The sequence below is a fragment of the Pristiophorus japonicus genome, chromosome 7 (genome assembly GCF_044704955.1).
Source record: "Pristiophorus japonicus isolate sPriJap1 chromosome 7, sPriJap1.hap1, whole genome shotgun sequence".
Taxonomy (NCBI): Eukaryota; Metazoa; Chordata; class Chondrichthyes; family Pristiophoridae; genus Pristiophorus; species Pristiophorus japonicus.
The window spans coordinates 62004940-62028997 of record NC_091983.1 but is presented as its reverse complement, the minus strand read 5'-3'; the positions used below and the strand labels follow the sequence as shown (position 1 = coordinate 62028997).

Sequence of the window (24058 nt, the reverse complement as noted above, 5' to 3'; positions counted from 1 at the left end):
TGATTGCTAAAATAGATGCAGTATTTTAACCATACGCATGGTTGAGAGTTCCATTGTTTTTTGGCCACTATAGGCAGTACAGTCTGATAATTAAGTGCCTAGTTTTAATCAATAAGCCAGTGATGGGAATGTTTTATCCCAAGTTTTCAAAACCAATTCAGCAGTAAATAGGGTGATTGGGAAAAAAGACATTTTAAAAATTGTGTCGCGTTAGGTTTTGTTTTTGTCACAGATCCTACTGCTTGATTAGAGATTCTCCCAAACAAAAACAAGTAGGGTGTACTCTTATTTACAGTTAATAATAAGAAAAAAACAATCGACACATAATCTACAGTGAAATACCACCAAGAATTAAACATATTGCAATTGTTTTTTTGATGAAATTGACTGAATTAAATAAAAGCTTAGTTATTTCTAGAGGTTATAATTGAGTTTTCTTTGGATCTGTGGTGACTTTTGTGACCTTGTATATAAATACTGCTCTCAGTATTGGTTATGTATCTGCCACTGGTACATACATCACGCATGTTAATGTGTTTTAATACAAGCATGCAAATTATGGTATCTGGTGTGTTTTGTTTTCACTGCATGTACTTCTATCTGTTGATTTGCATAGTTTTTAAGACCATATAAGGGGAGATTCTTAAGTTTTATAAAAGCACATGCTTCTAATTTCGACCGAAGAGTTCTCACCCTCTGGATGTTAATAAAGCTGCAGATTTAATTATGAATTTAAGAAAAAGAAAAACTTGCATTTAAATAGTGTGTTCCACGACCATCAGACGTCTCAAAGCACTTTACAGTCAATGAAGTACTTTTTGAAGTTTAGTCACTGTTGTAATGTAAGAACCGTGGCAGTCAATTTGTGCACACCAAGCTCTCACAAACAGCAATGTGATAATGACCAGATAATCTGTTTTAGTTATGTTGATTGAGAGAGAATTATTGGCCAGAACACCAATAACCCTGCTCTTCTTCGAAATAGTGCCATGGGATCTTTTACGTCCACTTGAGAGAACAGGTTTAACGTCTCATCCAAAAGACGGCACCTTCAACAGTGCAGCACTCCCTCAGTACTGCACTGGAGTGTTAGCCTAGATTTTGTGTGTGTGTGTGTGTGTGTGTGTGTGTGTGTGTGTACTTCAGTCTCTGGAGTGGATGTAGCTGATATTTAATACTGGAATTAAGCCATTAACTCCTGTATTTTGGCACCCCACCAAATGTAAAAGCATTTGCTGAATTAGAATGCATTATTGTATTAATAGACTCTACTCATTATATGGCTGAAGCAATTGGACTTTAGCTATCATTTTAATTTTATTTTAGGGTGCAGTTATACTACTACTTGCACATTGATACAAAATGCAAGTTCCCTTCCCAGGAAGCTGTTTTGCACCAATTTGAGTTTGGATCTAGTTTGTGAAATAGATTGTCAAAAGCTTTGAAATGCAAAATAGATGAGCTGTATAAGCTCTGCTCAGCATCTGCTTGAGGTGGCAGAGTTGAGAGCTGGAACTTGCTGTGTGGGAGATTGCCACCTTCTGGTACAGTGCATTGACAGTTTCATGGCTAAACTGGACTCTTAAATGACACGCCTAAACATTATCAATATTAACATAGTCCCAAAGCAGAGGGGACAGCAGAAGCAGTGCCGCAAAAAAATTCATGCCGGGGCATTTAAAGACCCAGCTAAGAGAGCCCTATACAGCCAGCGCCTCACAGCCAATCTGGCGTGCCTTGATGGCCCTGAGATGCTCAATGCCCACAGTGCTTGATCTGCCCTCCAGGCTTCCATAACCAGTACCTGTGAAAAGACACTTGGTTACTCAACCAGAAAACACCAGGACTGGTTTGATGAAAACGATCAGGAGATCCAAGAATTAATAGACCGTAAACGCAGAGCATTTTTGAGCCTCAAGCAACAGCCAAACTTGGGAGAAAATTACAGACGGCTCAAGGCTGAGGTCCAGCAAAAAACTCGGGACCTAAAGAACAGGTGGTGGATGGAGAAAGCGCAAGTGATACAACAACTATCTGACAGCCACGACATACGAGAATTTTTCATTGCAGTCAAGGCCACCTACGGTCCAAACTCCCAAGGCCTCATCCCATTCCTGGCAAAGACTGGGGAAACACTCATCAAGGACACCGAGGCTGTCGGGGCCCGCTGGAAGGAGCACTTTGAAGATCTCCTCAATCGAGACTCTGCCTTTGATTCGAGTGTTCTCAACTCCATCCTGCAGCATGCAACACGCCACCACCTCAGTGAAACTCCAACGCTGCAAGAAGTAGGCAAAACCATAAAACAGCTCAGGAACAACAAGGCTACGGGTGTGGATGGAATTCCTGCTGAGGCGCTAAAATATGGCAAAGAGGCGCTGTTGGCGTGGATACATGACCTCATCTCATTTGGAGGGAGGAGAGCATGCAGTGATCGTGTCCATTTTTTTTAAAAGGGGAACAAATCCGATTGTGGCAATTACAGGGGAATCTCCTACTATCAACCACTGTGAAGGTTGTCGCTAGAGTCCTCCTCAATGTCTTGTCCCTGTGGCCGAGGAGCTCCTCCCGGAGTTACAGTGCGTATTTTGTCCCCTATGGGGAACAACGGACATGATCTTTGCAGCGTGACAACTACAGGAAAAATGCAGGGAGCAGTGCCAAGCCCTTATACATGATCTTTTTCGACCTTACAAAGGCCTTTGACACTGTTGACCGTGAGGGCTTATGGAGCGTCGTCCTCCGTTTTGAGTGCCCCCAAAAGTTTGTCAACGTCCTTCGCCTACTCCACGACGACATGCAGGCTGTGATCCTTACCAGCGGATCCATTACAGACCCATTCCACGTCCGAACCGGGGTCAAACAGGACTGCGTCATCGCTCCAACCCTCTTTTTAATCTTCCTCGCTGCCATACTCCACCTCACTGTCGACAAGCTCCCCACCGGAGTGGAACTAAACTACAGAACCAGTGGGAAACTGTTTAACCTACACCGCCTCCAGGCCAGGTCAAAGACTACCTAAACCTCTGTCGTTGAACTGCAGTACGCCTGTGTCTGCGCACTTTGGAGACTGAAATCCGGGATATAGTCAGTGTATTCACCGAGGCATATGAAAGCATGGGCCTTACACTTAAGATCCGTAAGACAAAGGTCTTACACCAACCTGTCCTTGCCGCACAGCACTGCCCCCCAGTCATCAAGATCCATGGCGTGGCTCTCGACAATGTGGACCACTTCCCATACCTCGGGAGCCTCTTGTCAACAAAGGCAGACATTGATGCAGAGATTCAACATCACCTCCAGTGCAGCCTTTGGCCGCCTTTCGTCGCCTGAGGAAAAGAGTGTTCAAAGACCAAGCCCTTAAACCTACCACTAAGCTCATGGTCTACAAGGCTGTAGTAATTCCCGCCCTCCTATATGGTTCAGAGACATGGACGACTTTCAGAAGACACATCAAGTCACAGAAGATATATCAACAACGATGTCTCCGCAAGATCCTGCAAATCCCCTGGGAGGACAGACGCACCAAAATCAGTGTCCTCACCCAGGCTAACATCCCCAGCATTGAAGCACTGACCACGCTAGATCAGCTTCGTTGGGCAGGCCACATACTTCGCATGCCAGACACGAGACTCCCTAAACAACTGCTACATGCGGAGCTCCTTCATGGCAAACAAGCCAAAGGTGGGCAGTGGAAACGGTACAAGGACATCCTCAAAGCCTCTCTGGCGAAGTGCAACATCACCACTGATGCCTGGGAGACCCTGGCCAAAGACTGCCCTAGGTGGAGAAAGTGCATCCGGGAGGGCGCTGAGCTCTTAGAATCTCAACGCTGTAAGCGCGAAGAGATCAGGCGCAAGCAGCAGAAGGAGCGTGTGGTCAATCAGTGTCACCCCCTTCCCCCGACGAATATCTGTCCCACCTGTGACAGGGTCTGTGGCTCTCGTGTTGGACTGTTCAGCCACCAAAGAACTCACTTTAGGAATGGAAGCAAGCCTTCCTCAATTTCGAGGGTCTGCCTATGATGATGATTTAAAACATGCTTATCTAGCTTGACTATAAATTGATAAACACAATTAATTTTCATCATTAAATTTATCTGAATTACCTAAACATAAACACAAAGATAACAAAAAATATCCATGGCATGTGAAGAATCATGTAACTTTTCTTTATATTATGATGGATTACTACTTTTATGGTGAGAGTGAATTACCAATTTGTGCAAAATTGTGTTTCTTTGAACGTTCAGTAATTTCTCTGTTCCGATCACTTGGAGGAGATTGTGCAGAACATGCCGAGTCTAAATGAAATTGTGATGGATTCTTTATCAAAGTATAACGTTCAAGATTCTTGATTTGTCAAACTTTTTACCTCGTGCGGAGCATAAATGGGCTTGTTGGGCCAAATGCCCTGTTTCTGGGCTGTAAATACAATGTAAGACTACGTAAAGAAAGCTCCCCTGTATTATCTTTGATTATACCTCAGCCATGCTTCATGCCTTTTATGTTCAATTCTCAAAATTATGTTTCTTCAAAAATAGGAGAGGGCAGCATTTTGACAGTCCTAATAAGTGTGAATTCAGTATTTTCACCTTTTCACCAAGACTTTAATAAATGATACGGTGGAATAAAAAGTATGCTACCAGCATGATGTATTTTAAACTGCATTTCCTTATTATGTGGATCTGCTATTTTTGTCCTGACAAAATTCAACATATAATAGACACTAACTTGAATCGCAGTTAGTTATAGATGGATGCTGCAGTTGGTAGGTGCTTTTGATGTTCTAGTCCAGGGCTAAAGGCATGCTTTAATTCCATTTTGTTTCTTTTTCAGCTAACTGTCTTCTGGAGAATGCAGTCATTCAATTCAAGATGATGGTTTTCCTTCCTAAACAATAAAAGACTGTGTGTAATATAGTTTTTGACATCCAAACAAGAGTGCACAAAATGCTGCAATTTATTTTATATAAGAAAGAGCTAAACATGACTCTATGTATCAAAAGTATCACAATGGTTTACAGCACTTTGCAGCAATGTAGAATTCTAAACCTGGGAGCAGAATTGGTCTGCTACAGTCCCAGACAGCAATAGAAGTTGATGTAAAGATGCCCCAAGGTTGCTTTTTAAGCCTGACCTACACAAAGCTCTCTTGGATGTGATACTACTTGGCAACCAAGTGAAATAAACACTAGATTGGTTAGGACACAGGATGGGGGAAATGTGCCACTGTCCGATAGACTGGAGTATTGTAAAGAAGAATGACGAATTTGTGAGGTGGTTACATCAGTTCAACTAGATTAAGAAACCAAATGTACCAGATGGTCATGTGAAAGTATGTTGTGTTGGAACAGCCTAAGAGAGCTTTGACATTTCAGAAAGTCAGTCATACTTTTTCAGTTTTATGCAGAGTAGTAATTAGTCAAAGGAAACCTTCAGTTGTCTTGGCACAAAGTACATCATATGGTATGTATAAAGAACAAGCTTTTGTTATCACAGTTGCATCTATGCACTTGTATAAAGCCATAGAGTTTAACAGATTTGCTTATGAGCATATTATAGGAAGCTGCAACTGAAAGGAATGTGGGAAACTACAGCCCTTCAGATTGAGGAAATTTTGGAGAATGTTACCAGTCATAAATACACACTTTATAATGGGCAACTCGTGATTTTCATTTCATATATAAATAATGCCTTAATTTAACATTTTTCTAAATGTTTGCCCATCCTGTTAAATTGAAGTTTACTGATGACTGTTGTAATGGAAATTAAATGAAAGTTTATTGTTAAGAAAAATAGTGCACTATTTTTACACGTAACCATTTGCATTTGCATTGGCCAATTTTGAATGTGTTTCTATAAAATTATTGAAGAAAATATTTCAAGTATGGAATCTTAAAAAAAACTAGCTAATGCACAACTGTTACTACCCGTTGCAAACTGAGAATTATACAAAGGAATGACATGGTATTGGCCCATTCAATTATATTACTGTAATAGCAAATTTATGGAATTTGTAATCCTTTAGACTCACTAAGTGCTATGAAACCTTATTTGCCTTGGTTTGTGTACCAGTCTAGATGTTTTATTTTCATTATTATTTCTAAAAAAGAGCATCTGTGTTATTTTTACTACATTCTCACAGCACATATATAAAGATTTTCACAAACTCTAAAATGATTTAACTAAAGTCATACTGTAGATGTATTTTAAAGTTTGTATAGAGTTCTCTAACACTGTAGCTGTAGTATAGACTCTAGTACAGTTGCAGTAGTTTGTTATGAGGACTCTGATGTGTAGCTGGGAAGCTGAGGCCTTGCAAATGGGGCATTCATACAGATATATTATTTTACATGCCATCTTACAAAAATACATAATTTATATTGGCTTGGCCATTTTGTATTTATAAAGGCTATCATCTTGAAATGCATGTTTTATACAACTACAGTATGCTAAAGATAATGTAAAACATATTTGACAATAAAACATATTTGACAATAAAACCATTATGTAGCCTTCCAATTTTTTTTGCGTTTTGCATAGTCATTAATTTGGTTTCTGCCCACTCTCTTGTATACATGCACATTGACATAAAGTATAAAGCCTTTTGTATGCTGTTTTGGGGGAATTTTTTTTTGTTTACATGAATGAAATCTAATCTGCTTCAAAATTGTTTTGTCAACCTATCGCTTTAAGAAAGCATTGTTTCATCCTATTTTGCAGTCGTTCTGTCCTTTCATATGATTTTTCTGTGTTGACTGCCTTCATTCACCACCTTCCCCATCTTTTGTATTGGTTGTATTTGTGTTTGTTCTGCAATTGAGAACATTTTGTTGCAGCATTGTAACAGTTTTCAGCTTCTTGGTAAGAATTGTGAGTCAGTTCCTGTTGAAGCAGTTGGATTTGAATGAGGTTTTATGTTTATGATTTGTTAAATTGCATTAAACCATAAAATTTCCAAATGTGAATCAGGTAGAAGAAATCTATTCTGAATTGTACCAACAGGTAGGTAAGTTCAACAACATAGCCATGGGACTTCAAGTTCTCAGCAGATACTTGACAGTGTAAACATGCTACAGTCAATTTTTCTGCCAATTTATTCTCCCGTAAATCTTTCAATTGGATTAACTCCCCTGTTGGTGTATGGTTCCACAGGCAAGCTTAGGTGCCTATTACTCATGTAAGAGCACTGGTGAATGTTGGTAGGTTATTTGACCAAGGAGACATAGCTGAGCCCAGTCCTGGCCACACCCAATGTCCACTTACACAAGCACACGCACATAGCAGGGATCCCTGGATAGGGAGAAGGAGCTTGACTGATTTTCTCTTGCCTAACCCAGGGGCATAATGTACGGCTTAGCTCCACTAGCACTACCTTGACTGAGATAAGCTAACACAGCATAAACTAGGACAGGAGATCTTTCTGGTCTGTATGGCTCAGCTAGTTACTGGACTAATTCAGCAATTAGTCGAGTCGCATGCTATTGTTCTATGGATCCTGTGATGCTTGTACTATGTGTTGTGTGTTGATATTTGTTCACAGATGCCAGTTGAACCAAGACAAAATTTTACGAAAACAAATGGAATTGCGTAGGCCTCAGCAATTAACATTTCTGACTGCCTGCTGATAAATTGAGCTTAGGCTCATTCCAAGGCCTAGGCTTTTAACTTAGTAAAATTTCAGGTCGAACTTATTTACTGCAGCTCAACTTATTTCAGTTTTCAGTTATAACTTTTAAATGTTTAGAATTATTTAACTTAAAATTTTCGGTGTGAAATTATAATTGCTTCTGTATTTGCTGAGTGACATAATTCTCAGATCTGATTGGTTCAAGCTAACCAAGAGGTGTCGTCAGTCAGAAAGGAAATAGGATCATTGATGCAGACTGATGCTAGTACACCAGGGTTACTTGCTACTAGAGGGTCTGTTCCATCATTGACCATGAGAGGCAAAGGGTTTTCCCCATTTCCCCTATCTGGCCTGCCAGATTACACTTCAGTCTACACTTGTTGGCCTTGGTCGGGTTGTATAATATAACGGCAACTTTCAGCTGTAGCGTATGTGACATCTATGATTGTGTTTTACAAGCCATTTTTTGCAGTTATCGATTGGTAAACTGGAATCCTCTGTTATGAGGCATGGTATTTTAAAATATCACCTATATGTAAAACAATATCCTGGGATTTCTGTAAGGATATTGAAGTAAACTTAGTTTTAGAATACACTGAAATTGCAGGTTTGTTTTTCTTTAATATCCTTTACACTAATAGTGTATTTCTTTTTCATGCACTGTATCATGCTACTCCTTAAATCTACTTTGTCCTTGCAAACTACTGCCCACTTACAACCTCCCTTTCCTCTCAAGTCCTTGAATGTGCTGTTGCCTCCCAAATATATGCCCATCTTTCCCAGAACTCCATGTTTGAATCCCTGCAATCAGGTTTCTGCTGCTGCCACAGTACCGAAACAGCTCTTACTATAATCACAAATTACATTCTCTGTGACTGTGACCTGTGTAAACTACCTCTCTTCTTCCTCCTCGTACTTCTGCAGCCTTTGACACAGTTGACCACACCATCCTCCTCCAATGCCTTTCCTCCATCGTCCAGCTAGGTGGCTCTGTTCCATTCTTTATCAAGTCATAGCCAGAGAATCACCTGTAATGGTATCTCTTTTTCTACTTCTGCACCATTATCTCTATTCCTGCATCATTATCTCTAGTATCCTCCCAAGGCCCCCTCCTAATTTTCATCTACTTGCTGCCCCTCGGCAACATCATCTGAAAACACAACGCAGGTTCCACGTGTATGCTGATGGCACTCAGCTCTACCTCACCACCACCACCACCTCTTTCAACCCTTTGTCTTTAAATTGTCAGAATACTTGTCCTGCATCCAGTGCTGGATGAGTAGAAATTTCCTCCAACTAACTATTGGGAAGACCAAGGCCATTGTCTTCGCTCCCTGCCACAAAGTCGGTTCCCGAGCCACTGACTCCATCCCTCTCCTTGGCAACTGTCTGAGGCTAAACCAGACTGTTCACACCTTTGGTGTTGTATTTGACCCTGCGATGAGCTTCTGACCACATATCCGTACCATCACTAAGACCGCCTATTTGCACCTCCGTAACATCGTTCCTGCTTCAGCTCATCTGCTGCTGAAATGTTCATCCATGCCTTTGTTGCCTCTAGACTTGACTATTCCAATGCACTCCTGGCCGGTCTCCCATCTTTCATCCTCTATAAAGTTAAGATCATCCAAAACACGGCTGCCCGTAACCTAACTCGCACCATCCCAGTCACCAATCACCCCTGTGCTCACTGACCTACATTGGCTCCGTGTTTTCAAATCCTTTCATGGCCTCACCTCTCCCTATCTCTGTAACCTCCTCCAGCCCTACAACCTTCCGAGATATCTGGCTCCTCCAATTCTGGCCTCTTGCGCATCTATGATTTTAATTGCTCCACCATTGACGGCCGTGCCTTCAGCTACCGAGGCCCTAAGCTCTGGAATTCCCTCCCTAAACCTCTCCACCTCTCTACTTCTCCTCTCTTAAGATGCTCCTTAAAACCTACCTCTTTGACTAAGCTTTTGGTCATCTATCCTAATAGCTCCTTATCAAATTTTGATTATGCTACTGTGAAACGCTTTGAGACCTTTTACTACGTTAAAGGTGCTATATAAATGCAAAATGTTGTTGTAGTGGTAGTGTATTTCTTTTATGCACTGTATCATGCTACAATTTAAATTAAGTTTAAATTGGATCATGGGTCAATTATATGTTGAGGTATATTAGGAGCCATACTTTTGATTGCGATGGCATATTTCCATTCTGTTTGATATAAATATGTATGAAGTTCTGCACATACATTGCATCAAAAGCACAAACACCCACAGAAATCTGCATAGTAACGAACATTGGTGTAAAATAAATGTTGCAACTAATTAAGTCGTTATGTAGTCTGTGCCTGTTCTGTAAACATTCTTGATTAGTTACTGTTGAGATGTGAGGGGGCATACATAACATAACAAGAATTAGGAACAGGAGTAGGTCATCTAGCCCCTCGAGTCTGCTCCGCCATTCAACAAGATCATGGCTGATCTGGCCGTGGACTCGGCTCCACTTACCCGCCCGCTCCCCGTAACCCTTAATTCCCTTATTGGTCAAAAATCTATCTATCTGTGACTTGAATACATTCAATGAGCTAGCCTCAACTCGGTTTTAAATTGGCTCCCCCGTATTTTGAGGCTGTGCCCCCTAGTTCTAGTCTCCCCTACCAGTGGAAACAACCTCTCTGCCTCTATCTTGTCTATCCCTTTCATTATTTTAAATGTTTCTTTCAAATCACCCCTCATCCTTCTGAACTCCAACGAGTAAAGACCCAGTCTACTCAATCTATCATCATAAGGTAACCCCCTCAACTCCGGAATCAGCCTAGTGAATCGTCTCTGTACCCCCTCCAAAGCCACTATATCCTTCCTTAAGTAAGGTGACCAAAACTGCACGCAGTACTCCAGGTGCGGCCTCACTAATACCCTATACCGTTGCAGCAGGCCCTCCCTGCTTTTGTACTCCATCCCTCTCGCAATGAAGGCCAACATTCCATTCGCCTTCCTGATTACTTGCTGCACCTGCAAACTAACTTTTTGGGATTCATGCACAAGACCCCCAGGTCCCTCTGCACCTCAGCATGTTTTAATTTCTTCCCATTCAAATAATATTCCCTTTTACTGTTTTTTTTTCCCCAAGGTGGATGACCTCATACTTTCCGACATTGTATTCCATCTGCCAAACCTTAGCCCATTCGCTTAACCTATCTAAATCTCTTTGCAGCCTCTCTGTGTCCTCTACACAACCTGCTTTCCTACTAATCTTTGTGTCATCTGCAAATTTTGTTACACTACACTCTGTCCCCAGATAGAACAGCAGCAACTTGGAAAAGAGGGTGTCAATTGCTGCCATAGTTCATGTGTTGCCAGCACTTCATCATCTTCGAGGGCAGATGTTGTCACTGCTTGCACTGGTGCAAGCTGATTATCAGTGCAGTACATGCTCATGTATCAAACAGTTATAATGTGCAGTATGCAGCACGCTGTCACAGTTTTGGTGACCGTCACTTGAAAACATACGATCCATGTACCTGAAGTTCTACTTGCTGCTCGATTGGTACCCTAGGCTAGTCTTGGACCTCATTTTACTGCACGTCAGCCGTCCACATCTTTCAGCAGTCGGGCATTGAACACCTCCCTTGGAGGAGGTGGTTAACATTAAGGCTGGTGCAGAATGCAGGAATCAGGAAGTCAGTGAAGCAGAGAATTGTACACAATCGCAAATTAAGGAAATTAAAAAGCTGTTGATTTTTGTATGTCGTGGCATTGCTGAATGGAGTTCGAATAGCCACATGGTGATAATTATATTTTAAACATTGGGGACACACCACAAAATAATAGAAGTTTTTCCCTTTGTGATGTATGTAATGTTCTGCCAAAGCCAATATATTAATGGAACTGGCCAAAGTGTGCTATATGACCCGACAGAATGGCATCTCGTCCCTGTGAAATTCCTGATTGAGGCCTGGAAACCACATTAAAATTGAGTATGGTTGTTATCTCGATTGCTACAGGGAGGACAATGCTGACTAGAGACTGTGTTTGCAGCTTGTCTTCAGGAGGTAGTACAGGTCAGTAACCACCTGCCTGGATAGACCAAGCCTGGAAATGCACTACCTATCTGTTAAGGATAGATATTCTTGACCTGTACATGCAGCCCTGGGAGTATTTGGTGCACCTGATCGAGAGCTTGCCATGCAGCCCTCTGTCTCCTGCTGCCCAAACAAGGTAGCATTGGACACCATTAGAACATTTATTGTACTCCAATGAAAAACAGCACCAATCATTTTTAGGAGCTGCTGACAAGTCTTTAACTAGCATTATCAAACAGAATTATAAAATATGACCAGAACATCAGTACTGTACTAATAACTTACTTTCACAGGATTGACCTCAAATGCCAGGTGCTGCACCTAGCACTTTCTTTTGTTCGTTCTCTGCGTTTAATGTCGGCCATCATGGGTGCCTGGCAATGCAAATCAAACCCCACTATGAAGAGTCTTAAGTTTCATCTGCAAGAGCTGGCTATTTATGGAAGGACAGAACATCATGAAAGCACGTGAAGATCCTGCCTGCAAGTGTAACTTTGATCAAACAAGATATGACTGATTATGGTTATCAATGTTATCTCCAACAATAAAAATGCAAAATAATAACCACCTAATTTCTCTTATTGAACGTCTCCAGAAAATCCATTCTACTGATTAAAAGAAAATTTCCATTTAAAAAATCAAACCACGACTGAACATATGCTGAAGACTATGAAATGTATAAATTGAGTTTTTGTTTGTTGATGCAATTTGAGGATGTGGTCAGTTGAGCATTGTAGGAGCTAGTGCAAGACATCTTAACCTTGAAAATTCACGGCAATGCTGCCATGTTCCTTTTGTAATGACTGGAGCCTGGATATGCTAGGGCCCAGCCGTGCACATAAGTATCCAAGTGGCCTAATGGAGTTGGCATCTCTATCTGCCCCAAACTAGGTCATTTTTGGAAGAGGGTGTGGATTGGAATCTCATACTGGGTATTCCCTCCCGGGCCTGAAAGGGACCAGGCATATATTTGGCCTGATTAAATGAGGTGTACTTTTCCTTTTATCTGAGGTTCACCTGGCATCGAGGTTGGGATCAGGTTCTGGACACTCCTTCCGCCCGCCCCCCCCCCCCCCAAAAGGAAGCAAATTGTTGTTGTGCTCTTGCCTACCATAATATGCTTTACTGTTGGACAGTTAATACTGCTTTGATGCTATTCACTGACTATTCGTAGAACTTTCCACCTCTTTTCAGTACCATCACCTTTTTAAACTTAAATTTATTCTGCCATTTTTCTCTCTTGTGGGCTTGTCGTGTCGCTACACTTTCCCTCGCCATTGATCCACACAGGCTCTGGCTCAAGAGTTGAAGTCCCTCAGATCTTTGGGTCCACAAGGTTTTGGTAGTGGAGGGCATTCTAGAAGAATTTTGTGAGATGCCTTTCCGCAATCAGTCAGTCGTATCAGTTTGGCTGTATCCCCACTTCTGCATGAGGGCTCTGCAGCAGCCGACACCAGTTCTGAGACGATTGACACACAGACAAGCAAGCCAAGTCTCTCTGGCTCCTGTTGGAAAAGATTCCTCTGGATCAAAAGATAGCTCATGTGGCTTTGTCTGCAGATCCTTTGACCAAGCATCTAGTCTACAGCTGTGTGGATTACATTCCAGGGGCTAGACAGCATTTAAGAAACTGCTCCTGGATTTGAGCCTCTTGGTTGCTGGCTCGTATTGAAAAAGTGGATGATGGGGATCACTTAATTGTCTGCTTTGACCTTTCCACTCTTGATGAAACTCACCTTTTATTAAAGATGGGGCAATACCAGTAAGTAGGTAAAGGTCATCTTTGTAGATTTCAGACAGCCAGAGATAGCGCTGCAGGCTGCATTGAGGACTAGATCAATTTTCTTGGCATGCGAGGAGCATTCCCAGACTGGACAGGCATATTCAGCTGCTGAATTACACCGGGTAAGGGCAATAGTTTGCAAGGTCCTTGGGTCAGTTCCCCATTTAGAGTTGGCCAACTTCCTTGCAATGTTCTGGCTCCCGCCTTTGCTTTGATGGGCTATACCCAATTTGTTGCTTGTCTTCTATGTACCCTTGCCCATGAAGATTAAGGTTGAGATTGTTCAAATTAATTTCACTTGGAACCCTTGCACTCAGCACACAGGTGAGTTGCCCTCCCATTCCAGCTAGATTCAAACCCAGGTCAGAGGTGAAAGGACAACTTACTGAACCCTTGGATGAAATTTCAGTCCATTCATGGTCAATGGGAGGAAACCTGGCCTTATATTTTCTCATATTGGACTGTCTCTTGTAATATGTAGAGGATAAGTAGGTTTGGCAAATGAACAACACTGGATTTCTGACTCTTCCTGAAACTGAATCGGTTGTGGTATAAATGGAGTACTTAATGTTTAGTTATTGAATAATGAATTTATCCCACAATGGAGAGAGAAAATGAGGACACACTTAAAAACTAATTAAAAAATGTAAAAGATTAGCCACAAAACACTTGTCTAAAAATGGGTCACTATAATTATGGGACTAAATACATTTCTGATCAGGTTCATTAAAGTTATTTCTTGCTGATTTTAAAATCTGTTTTTCAGGTTCTATTTTTAGTGTCAAAATCAGAGAGAAATTGTTTGTATTGGGAACTTTGCTTTTTTACTTAATCTGAGCAGGAATCATCAGTGGATAAAGAGAGCAAACTACCCCTGACTGACTATCAGATTTTGTAATTCCATTCAATGTTTGCAGTCCATCCAAAAGAAGAGCTACTACAAAGGCCAGTGAGGGATTGATAGTTCACTTAGCCCCATTTGTAACCTTTCCTTCATTACATATTTTGTTCCTGCAACATAGGCAAGCAACTTTGGTGATTCCGTGTCTCCTTGCAGCTGGTTGTAGGAGACATTAAATGTATTGGCCAATAATTTGCAGTCAGCGGCAAAGCAAAGGTGTTCACCGCTGGCCCTGAAGAAAGTTGCCTCTAAAGATCTCTGTGGCGAAGTTTGGCTTTTTCGAAGTGCAGTTGAGATCAGTATTTCCAGAATTCCATAGTGCGAGCTGCTGTGGCAGCGACAAGCTAAGCAGCCAATCACAATGCCGAGTTCTCAGACATGGAACCTTTTTATTTTGACTTTAAAATTTTGAGCAAAACAAAGATTGGGGCTCTCACAGGGGGACATGGTAAAACTGAAATAAATATGAAAAAACTTTTAAACCATTTTTAACAAAGTTTCATGTAATTTTTATTGAGAAATTGACAATCTACAAAATTTAAATTCATTTTTCAGGTCCATAATATTTATTTAGCAGTCAATACACGGTCATAACTCCAGTTCCATCTAATCCAACATGCTAAATAAACCTTGAAGTTGTGGCCAGTTTCAAAGGGATAACAGCGAATGATAAGCTGTTATTACCCATCGCAAATTCCGGGGCAATGTGTTTCATGTCCTGAATAACATCAATCTTTACAACCAATTCAGCAGTCAGATTTTGTGTTATCAATAACAATCCAGGTGACTTTTAAAAACAGCATTAATTTCTATTTTCTTCAACTTGACATACTAGAGCAGTTTTTATCTATAGAGAAAATCAAGCCATTTCTTTTGTTCGCAAAATTGGACCTAGAAGTGTGTATGCACACTTCACAAGTGCAATGTATGTACATCATTGGACCTGATTTTAGGCAAGAAAACGGGGAATTTAGGGGTTCTTAGGCAAATTTGGGAGCAGATTTAAGTTTTACCCATTCACAACCCAAAAAACACCTGGAGAATTATGGTGGAAATTAGTTATTTAAAAAAAAATGTTTAATAGTCTGCCCAAAAGCATGCGATACAGACCAGTGAAAATGTTTTAAGTATACATACTATACCAGCTCTGCCTCCCACAATACTTTATATTACAAAAAGGATTGACCTAAAACACTTAATATAATGGAGAAACCTGTGTTTCACTTGTCTGGTATTTAGGGATGGAGGACTGAGCACACTTTTAGGGCATCATAGTCTTGACTAGTGAGCCTGGCTGTAAGCATTACATTTTAATCAGAGGTAGATCTGCATCAGTCACTGAAAGGAGTTGAACATGTGGAAGCTTATCTTTCAAAGACCTCAGTCCAGAAACATGACCTCGCCTCCCACACTACATAAAGGGACAAGACACATGGAAGTGAAAGGATTTCTCAATGCACTTAATGAGGGTGCTTTAAACCCTGCTTGCTCAGTAGAAACCTGGTAGGTGGGCAGTTAAAATTGCCCAGGCTCTTCTGTCCAAAAGCAACATCTGCAGTTTTAACCTGCCCTCATGAGCAGGCAGCAAGGATGCTCATCTGGAGCCAATGGGGTCCTTCTATACTTACACATGTTGCGGCCCAATGAAATTGAGATCCAACTGTAATCTTAACTCGGGCCCGAGTGGGGAATCTACCTGGAGTTTAAAATAGGGTCCAACGACTGAACCAGACAGTGATAATTTCTTCAACAATGGCAAAATAAAGGACTATTAGGATAATCTACGAAGCAATAGTAAACAGAGAGCTGTGATCATCACAGCCAATTCAGCAAAACGGAGGCAGGTGGTATTAAAGGAGGATGAAATTCACAATGGTTCTGCTCATAATAAATTTATGTAAAAATGGGCAGTCACATGAAAAATATTACATTATATGAGTTTCCATACAATACAAACCAATATAGATGTTTAAGTTCCATATTTACTAGTTACTGAATTTCTAGTGTCTAAATGTACAAAACTGTTCCAAATGGGACAAAGTACAAAAGCAGGCTACCACATCCTTCAGTGATGTGCATTCTCTATTTCTTATCTACAATCTGAAAATTTAGAGCCATTTACAAAGATGCAAACATGATATTACACTATAAAATTTCTTGTGAATTTTGCCCAACTTCCATTTTAACCTAGTATTTGAAAAAAAAATTGTTTTCATAAGGCCGCTGCCCAATATGTATAGCTACACCTGTAGAAACAGTGGAGTGTTGCTTATCATAACTGCTGAACCAGTATATCCTGCATGTATAATTTTCATCCTAAGCCAAATATCGTGCAGGGTTACAGTAGAATGAATGCACAGTTAGCTGCATTATTCATTTGATATTGGAATTAATACACAACCAGATCTGAATTATTCACTTATCCAAATGGGTTTCCCCAAAATGTCCATTTCTCTTTCATTCTATCGAGTCAACTTTAGCTGCCTAATGAGAGAAATTGAGGAATGTTAATGGTCATACTTTCCTGTGAAAAGGTCATACATATGTCACACCACACTAAATTTATTGTTAACTAGAAATGGTTTTGTAGTGACTTACACTTATACCGTATCAATGCATAGTATAATTGAAAACTGCAAAACAATTTTGTTACCACAATCAATTAAATACTGAAGTTATTAACTATTTTAAAACCTGAACATAACATTATTTATAAAAGAAATGTAGAACTGCAAATTATTTACATTTCTGGGGATTTTTTTTATTGGGAAGAAAAAATATGATTTATGACATTGTACTGCAGGTAAATGCCACAGAAGAAAATTTTCCATTGAGTAGGAGAGACTCACGAAATTTAGAATTGGGAGAGCAAATCATCATTTTTATTTAAATAAAAAATAAATTGTGAAAACTTAAATATGAATTAAACATTAAAACATTGAAACTTTTTAAACCTTAAAAACCATTAGATGTGAACTTTAATTTCCGTAGCCCTATAGTTAAAATAAATTCTTTAAAAATAATTCTAAAACTAGCTGCCTTCAAAATATTCTACCATTATTAACAATCTCATAACTTGGTAGGATCGCTGATACCCTCAGTTCCAACGGTCAATAGTAAAATATTGTGCTATATCCTGACTGTTGTGATTTCATACTTGAAGCACAAGAGATTTTGTGCTACCTCTTGTATGGAAAATAATCTGGATTTTGTTATACTTTGTCATTAATGTTTTATTTCAAATAATATCTAGGAACTGACAATAAATAAAGCAATGACCAACCAAGCATTACTCCTTGCATCACTGCACCATCCCTTGTATGTAGATCTGAACATATATTTTGTATTAGTGCAAATAACTTAACTTTCCATACATTACATTTTGATTTCTTTACAGTTTGTATTTACTTCCTTCATTGTTTTTTTTTTGATTCCCCTTTTTCTTTCTTACATGAGTCTGTACCGTTCTATATAATCAAAAGTAATTTGTTTGTGAACTTATTACACATACCAAGCACATAATGCTCATGCTTCAAACTACTGACACCTCCCGCTTGTGACCCTTGGGGGCTCTGATATTTCTAAATTCTTCCTGTTTCTGGATTCTGCCACCGACCTCACCTATATCTGAAATGTCTGCTTAATCCTGCTTTTGCAATAAGTTACTACTGGGAGTTGGTCCTGTTCCACCATCCCCTACAAAGGTACCCTAAGCATCCTGTACCTACAGTCATCATAGGTGACACTGTCACTCTTGCTGGATAGCCAACAGTACACAAGAAGTGTCACAGGCAGGATTGACAATCTTCTTTAGAAATCACGGCCCTGATATTAAGTAAGTTGGGGCGGGAGTGAAGTGCCGTTTTGCGGTCTTTGAAACCCAGAACAACATTTTTGGTTGTTTCCTGGCTGCAGCCAGCCAGATTGAGACAGGTAGGTAGGTATTCAACAACAGGCTGCAGGCGGGGAGTGGAGGAGGGGGGGGGGGGAAGCGAGCAGTGCCGGAGGAGATATCGAAAGGGTGGGGGGGGGAAATCAGAGGCCACTGCTGGGGAGTACAGAAGGGAGGGATCAGAAAGATTTGGGGAGAGGAAAGCACTTTTGCTCCTCCTGGACCACAGACAGTGCTGGAAAGGACATTTGCTTGCTGGATCCAGCAGCCTTCACCTCCCTTTAGCTACCGGGTTAAATTTAAAGTGGAGATCAAAGCGGAGACATGCAGCCTCAGTATAGTATTTAAAGGGCCATCCCACCTCCGTTACAACCGGGACTGGGCGGGTTTCAGATTTCGAACATTTTAGCGACCCAAACCCACCCATTTTTGGGTGTCAAAATTTCCTAAACCTACATGACCAAAAGTTAAAACTTAATCAGTTATTTTCTACGTCTCCTCCATTCTTCCTTATTCCTTCTCCCCCCCCACAAAACCCCCTGCGCACATACACTTCAGGTTCTCCACACCTGGGTGGGCTGGTTCTCAACCAGCCATAGAAGGTAAATTAAGAGTTCAGGTTGACCTGCCTCCAATTCTCTCCAACGACTTTTGCGCTCACTCATTCAGTATTCCAGTGGCATTTTGATTCTAGTTCATGTAGAAATCTGTAGCTCACAAATATAAAATTCTTTTGTACATAAAATCTGAGAGAATACCCTACTCCTTTACATATTAGAAAACTACTGCATGCATTACCTTATATTATAATTGCTATTTAATCATTCCTTTTTTTTTAGTAATAAAGGATAAATTCTGCAATCCCAGTGGGGAGCTGCATTCAAAGGAACATAGGGAAGAAAATTGGCACTAAAGTGCTATAGCCCAATTTCTGACCAGTCTTTCCTTACAACACTACTTCCCACTGGAAGTGCTGAATTTGCCCTTATTTTATTCAGAATTTCCAATGACAATGCAGTTAGGATCGTCAATCTAGGACAGTTCATTGCTAGTATAAACTATTTTCCTTCTACGAGCTGAAAACAAAGAAAGAATTGCTCAGACACTAATTTAAAGTGGTGGTCCCAGCAATGCACAAAATTTTGTTAAGTAACATAGAACTAGGAAGCAGTCATTTCTGGAATCATAACTCTTTATACCTAAAACTGATCGGAGCAGCTGCTCAAGTAAAACTGATATTACAGAACAGTTAACAATTAAGATCATAAGGAGATTAATTTGATTACTCCTATAATTAAATGTCAAGACTTTTAATTAATTAGCTTGTTTTTTTTCTGTCATCAAGGTGATTGTGTGTCCATAAGAATCAGTATTAACCTTAGTTACCACCTTAAAACAAAACAAAAATATTACTCTTTAAACATACCAGTTCAAAACAAATAGATCAATTTTTGTGTTGAGGATCCTAGGTTCCCTCATATTGAGTGTCAGTGTTTTCCCCTCCCCCCTCCCCTTCCAATTAGTCCAGATAAGAATCAGATTTCAGAGATGCATCAGAATTGACAGAAATGTCAGATTGTCTTCATAGCAGATACCAGTGTAGTAATAGTTATGGGATGCCCTGTGTTTTAAACAAAATGAGAGAGAACTTCTAACACTGTGCTCTTTCAAATCTATGCACTCTCTTTTGCATATAAGAACTAATTTTCTTAGGATATAAATGAAACTTTCAACTAGTTGCTCAGGGTAGTTAAAAATTTGCAAATTTTCTGATTAGCAACTAAATGCCACTTAATTTCATTGTTTTGACCCACTGACTCCAGAATCCCAAATTATCCCTCTCACCAAGAACAACCAACCAAAGCAGGAAATCTGCTCAATTTGTGTGTTTTGAATCTGCAGATCAGGTCCATCACATATTTCTAACCCAACCAACCCACTTTATCATGTCTTTGGATCTTTCTATGAGATCCCATTAGTTTCCAAAATGGAATAGTTAATCAACCTCCTGTTGGTTGTTTCTTTCCAGTCCCTGATGAACAAAGGTACCCTGCTCCATCACCGTTTTCTTCTTTGCCATTTTCCTGATATCTATCCTTCCATAACATGATGTCTGTACATACATTTGCTTCAACTACCTCTTCCCTCATATTGGACCGTTCCTTCAAAAGGCCTAAAGATCATGCAGTCATAACCATAATCACTCCTACCACTATTAGACTACTGATTGAGACTCACCACCACACTTCTTTGTCTAAGATATTTGAGCATTTCTCTTGATTGACCCAATTTTGCCTTAGATCAGGGGTGTTCAAGCTTCAGCCTATATTCCACGTAAGTATCATACGCCATTCTCTGCTTCCTTGAGAGTGGCCAATTCTGGCATGCCTCACAGTATAAACAATGGGAATGAATATCCTCAGGGTTTCTTCTGCTGCACCACTATAACTTTACCAAATACATTGTTTACATTCAAAGTTACAGCAACAACGGCACAGGGGCAGCAGCCCTGTGGAATTTTAACCCCAAGGTGATTGCAGACCAAACCAGTATTGTGCTACACATTAATTATGCTGTAGTTCTATATTAAGTGCTCAAACAAGGAAAAGAACAGCATAAATTTAATTTTAGTAGCTTTAGTGAAGTACAAAGGAAATGTCTTCAATAAAGTATTCCTTGAATTCAGCTTTAATTTTAATTGCTTATATGGAGTTCTAGAGCTTCATGGTAAGCAACTATGACCCACAGACAAAAGGTTCAGACATCCCTGCCTTCGAGGGTTGACGATTACAAATCTGCCCTTGTGTTTATTACTGTTACAATATTGCTATTCTGCTGCATCTAATGTAATAAGGGCCTTTTTTATTTTGTTTATTGGTGTAGCTATTGTTGTGTAATATTCAAAGGTTTATCCATATTCACTTACTGTTGGTTACAGTAAATCTGAGTGGCATCTATTGAGGACTAAAAAGACTTGAACTGAACAAAGAGATGCCCTGTCATGTACTTTAATCAGTTTCTGTCCTTGACTTGTTCCAGAATAGAGTCTGCTCAGTCAATGATAAGTATTAACTGAGTATGCTAAGGCTTCAATTTGATGGCTATACCTAGAAACACAAAATCAACATTTCTTGAGTAGTTCTCTCTACATATTTGGGTTGATTGTTCTATTGTAATATAATGCAAAGACAATGACTAAAGTGTTGCTGGACGATTGTCACCAATGCAGGATGTTTGATTCAATCCAGAAGTTGTGTAATGCTGGTCAGGGCATTGCTCTTCACCACATTTATTCATTTTTCTTTCCAGCCTTCCTGTAGTAGATGATGGTGGTCAAAACCCATATATTCAACAAACAAATAACCACATAGCGTAGAAGCACTGGAAAGAAAATTAGAATTATTATATAAGATGTGCATTTTTATTTTAGAATTATTACTGACCCATGCATAAAAATCAAGATTTTCTGCTTTTACTGTAGAAGTTTGTAATTATCAAAAACATTATTGCATCTTAATTTGCATTTACTTAAAGTACACAAAAGCATTCCATAGGTGCCTTCTTGAGTCCAGTGGTGTCAGTCACTCCCATAAGCGGTCAAAGCATTACTTTTATGGGAGCTGACTCACGCTGCCCTATATCTACTTGCATAATAGTATGGGCCCAGGAACGTAACCATATCATCCCTTAGTGAGCTGGACCGCATACTTATGTCTTTTGCATGAATACTTCTTCAGGCTTTCTGAAAATAGATCAAGCAAACACTTAGTGAGATGAGGCCAGATACAAATCAATAAGCTGCTTTATTTTACAGTTCCTGAATCCTGACTACTTCCCCTGATCAGAAGTGCTGCTCTTCAACGTTGCTTCCACTCTCCCTCCCTTTGAAGCTAACTTCATGCAAAGCTTAAAAGGAAGAGGCATTCTTATGTGAATGTTGGCTGGGAGACCCTGGGATGAGATTACAACTCATCTATTGATCTAATCGTCCTGTGTAATCTTATAAATGCCTGGTTGTAATACAAATGCCTGCAGCCTTTTTAACCCTGAATGAATACACCTTGTTTTAAAACTCTCATACCTAAACACAGCTTTCTGTAGAGAAAGAAATCCCAAAAGGTGACACTCTGATATCTAGAATTTAAGGTTCAATACAAAGCATGCAGGGCAATTACTGAGTGTGGTTATTTGCTGGTCTTCCTGGTGATAATTGCCCATAAGTAGGAAGGATATAACAAAATAGTAGGGCTAGTGATTTAGAGTGCAGGTATAAGATCAGTATTAAGGACAGGTTCGGAAGGGTGTTTGTTTCCTTTTTGAAGTATCTTGATATTTGACTGCAAGGTGTTGCTTAAATAGAATGATGAAGTTTCTTTTAAAGCCTTTTATCAAACAAGCAAAAGCACACTAAAGAGGACTCAGGCAACTACAAAGTAAGTCAGAGATAAACTCCACCAACAACTGAGATCTCGGCTCCTGATGGTGGCCCATTAACTTATTTCATGAAGATTATACCCACAGTTCTTGGACTAATGAGGAGGAGTTTCATATCTCTCACTATGAGGGAACGGTGGATTACTGGGGTAGGAGGCAGCAATGGAATTTGCTCCAAAAAATGGGCTACTCAGTCGTATGCTGAATAAATAGAAAGTGTCCTTTTGGTAGACCATTTGGTAGTTGTGGTATTATTTAAGCTGGTCATTATTATTTCACTCATCTGAGAATTGATGCCCTTTATGCACAGCTGAATCATGTGAGCAACGGATACAGTAGTGGTTATGTTACTGGACCAGTAATCCAGAAGCCTGGACCAATGATCCAGAGACACGAGCTCAATCCAGTTAAATAAATCTGGAATAAAAAGCTAGTATTAGTAATGGTGACCATGAAACTACCAGATTGTCATTAAAAACCCATCTGGTTCACTGTCCTTTGAGAAAGGAAATCTGCCGTCCTTACCCGGTCTGGCCTACATGGTCCAAACCCAAAGCAATGTTGATTCTTAACTGCCCTCTGAAATAGCCTCGCAAGCCACTCAGTTGTATTCAAGGTGAATAACCGCCACCTTCGAGGGCAATTAGGGATGGGCAATAAATGCTGGCTTTGCCGGCGATGTCCACATCCCGTGAATGAATATTTTAAAAACAGACATAGAAAATAGGTGCAGGAGTAGGCCATTCGGCCCTTCAAGCCTGCACCACCATTCAATAAGATCATGGCTGATCATTCCTTCAGTACCCCTTTCCTGCTTTCTCTCCATATCCTTTTAGCCGTAAGAGCCATAGCTAACTCCCTCTTGAATATATCCAATGAACTGGCAGCAACAAATCTCTGCGGCAGGGAACTCCACAACTCAGAGAAGAAGTTTCTCCTCATCTCAGTCCTAAATGGCCTACCCCTTATCCTAAGACTATGTCCCCTGGTTCTGGACTTCCCCAACATCGAGAACATTCTTCCCGCATCTAACCTGTCCAGTCCCGTCAGAATCTTACATGTTTCGATGAGATCCCCTCTCATCCTTCTAAACTCCAGTGTATAAAGGCCCAGTTAATCCAGTCTCTCCTCATATATCAGTCCAGCCATCCCTGGAATCAGTCTGGTGAACCTTCGCTGCACTCCCTCAATAGCAAGAACATCCTCAGATTAGGAGACCAAAACTGAACACAATATTCCAGGTGGGGCCTCACCAAGGCCCTGTACAACTGCAGTAAGACTTCCCTGCTCCTATACACAAATCCCCTTGCTATGAAGGCCAACATACCATTTGCCTTCTTCACCG

The 24058-nt window shown here is 40.3% G+C and overlaps 2 protein-coding genes and 1 long non-coding RNA gene across 8 annotated transcripts in view; 2 read left to right on the top strand and 1 right to left on the bottom strand.

The window, feature by feature from the left end:
• LOC139267144 (rho-associated protein kinase 2-like) overlaps positions 1-6504 on the top strand; it is a 289307-nt gene extending 282803 nt beyond the window's left edge. For all 6 annotated transcript variants that reach the window (XM_070885001.1, XM_070884998.1, XM_070884995.1 and 3 more), the window contains one exon: positions 4839-6504. Coding sequence is in view for 1 of the 6 variants with exons in the window: in XM_070884998.1 (XP_070741099.1) it covers positions 4839-4842 (4 nt within the window). In the remaining 5 variants the exon portion in view is untranslated. The remainder of the gene's footprint in view (positions 1-4838) is intronic.
• A 5079-nt stretch (positions 6505-11583) lies between these two features.
• LOC139266780 (uncharacterized) lies at positions 11584-12284 on the top strand. Its single transcript, XR_011593765.1, has 2 exons — positions 11584-11682; positions 11997-12284. It is a non-coding gene; the product is annotated as an uncharacterized lncRNA (long non-coding RNA).
• A 2610-nt stretch (positions 12285-14894) lies between these two features.
• Positions 14895-24058, bottom strand: part of slc66a3 (solute carrier family 66 member 3) — a 53453-nt gene continuing 44289 nt past the window's right edge. Inside the window, exon 7 of the mRNA XM_070884994.1 lies at positions 14895-21660. Within this exon, the coding sequence (XP_070741095.1) occupies positions 21569-21660 (92 nt within the window). The 3' untranslated portion in view covers positions 14895-21568. The remainder of the gene's footprint in view (positions 21661-24058) is intronic.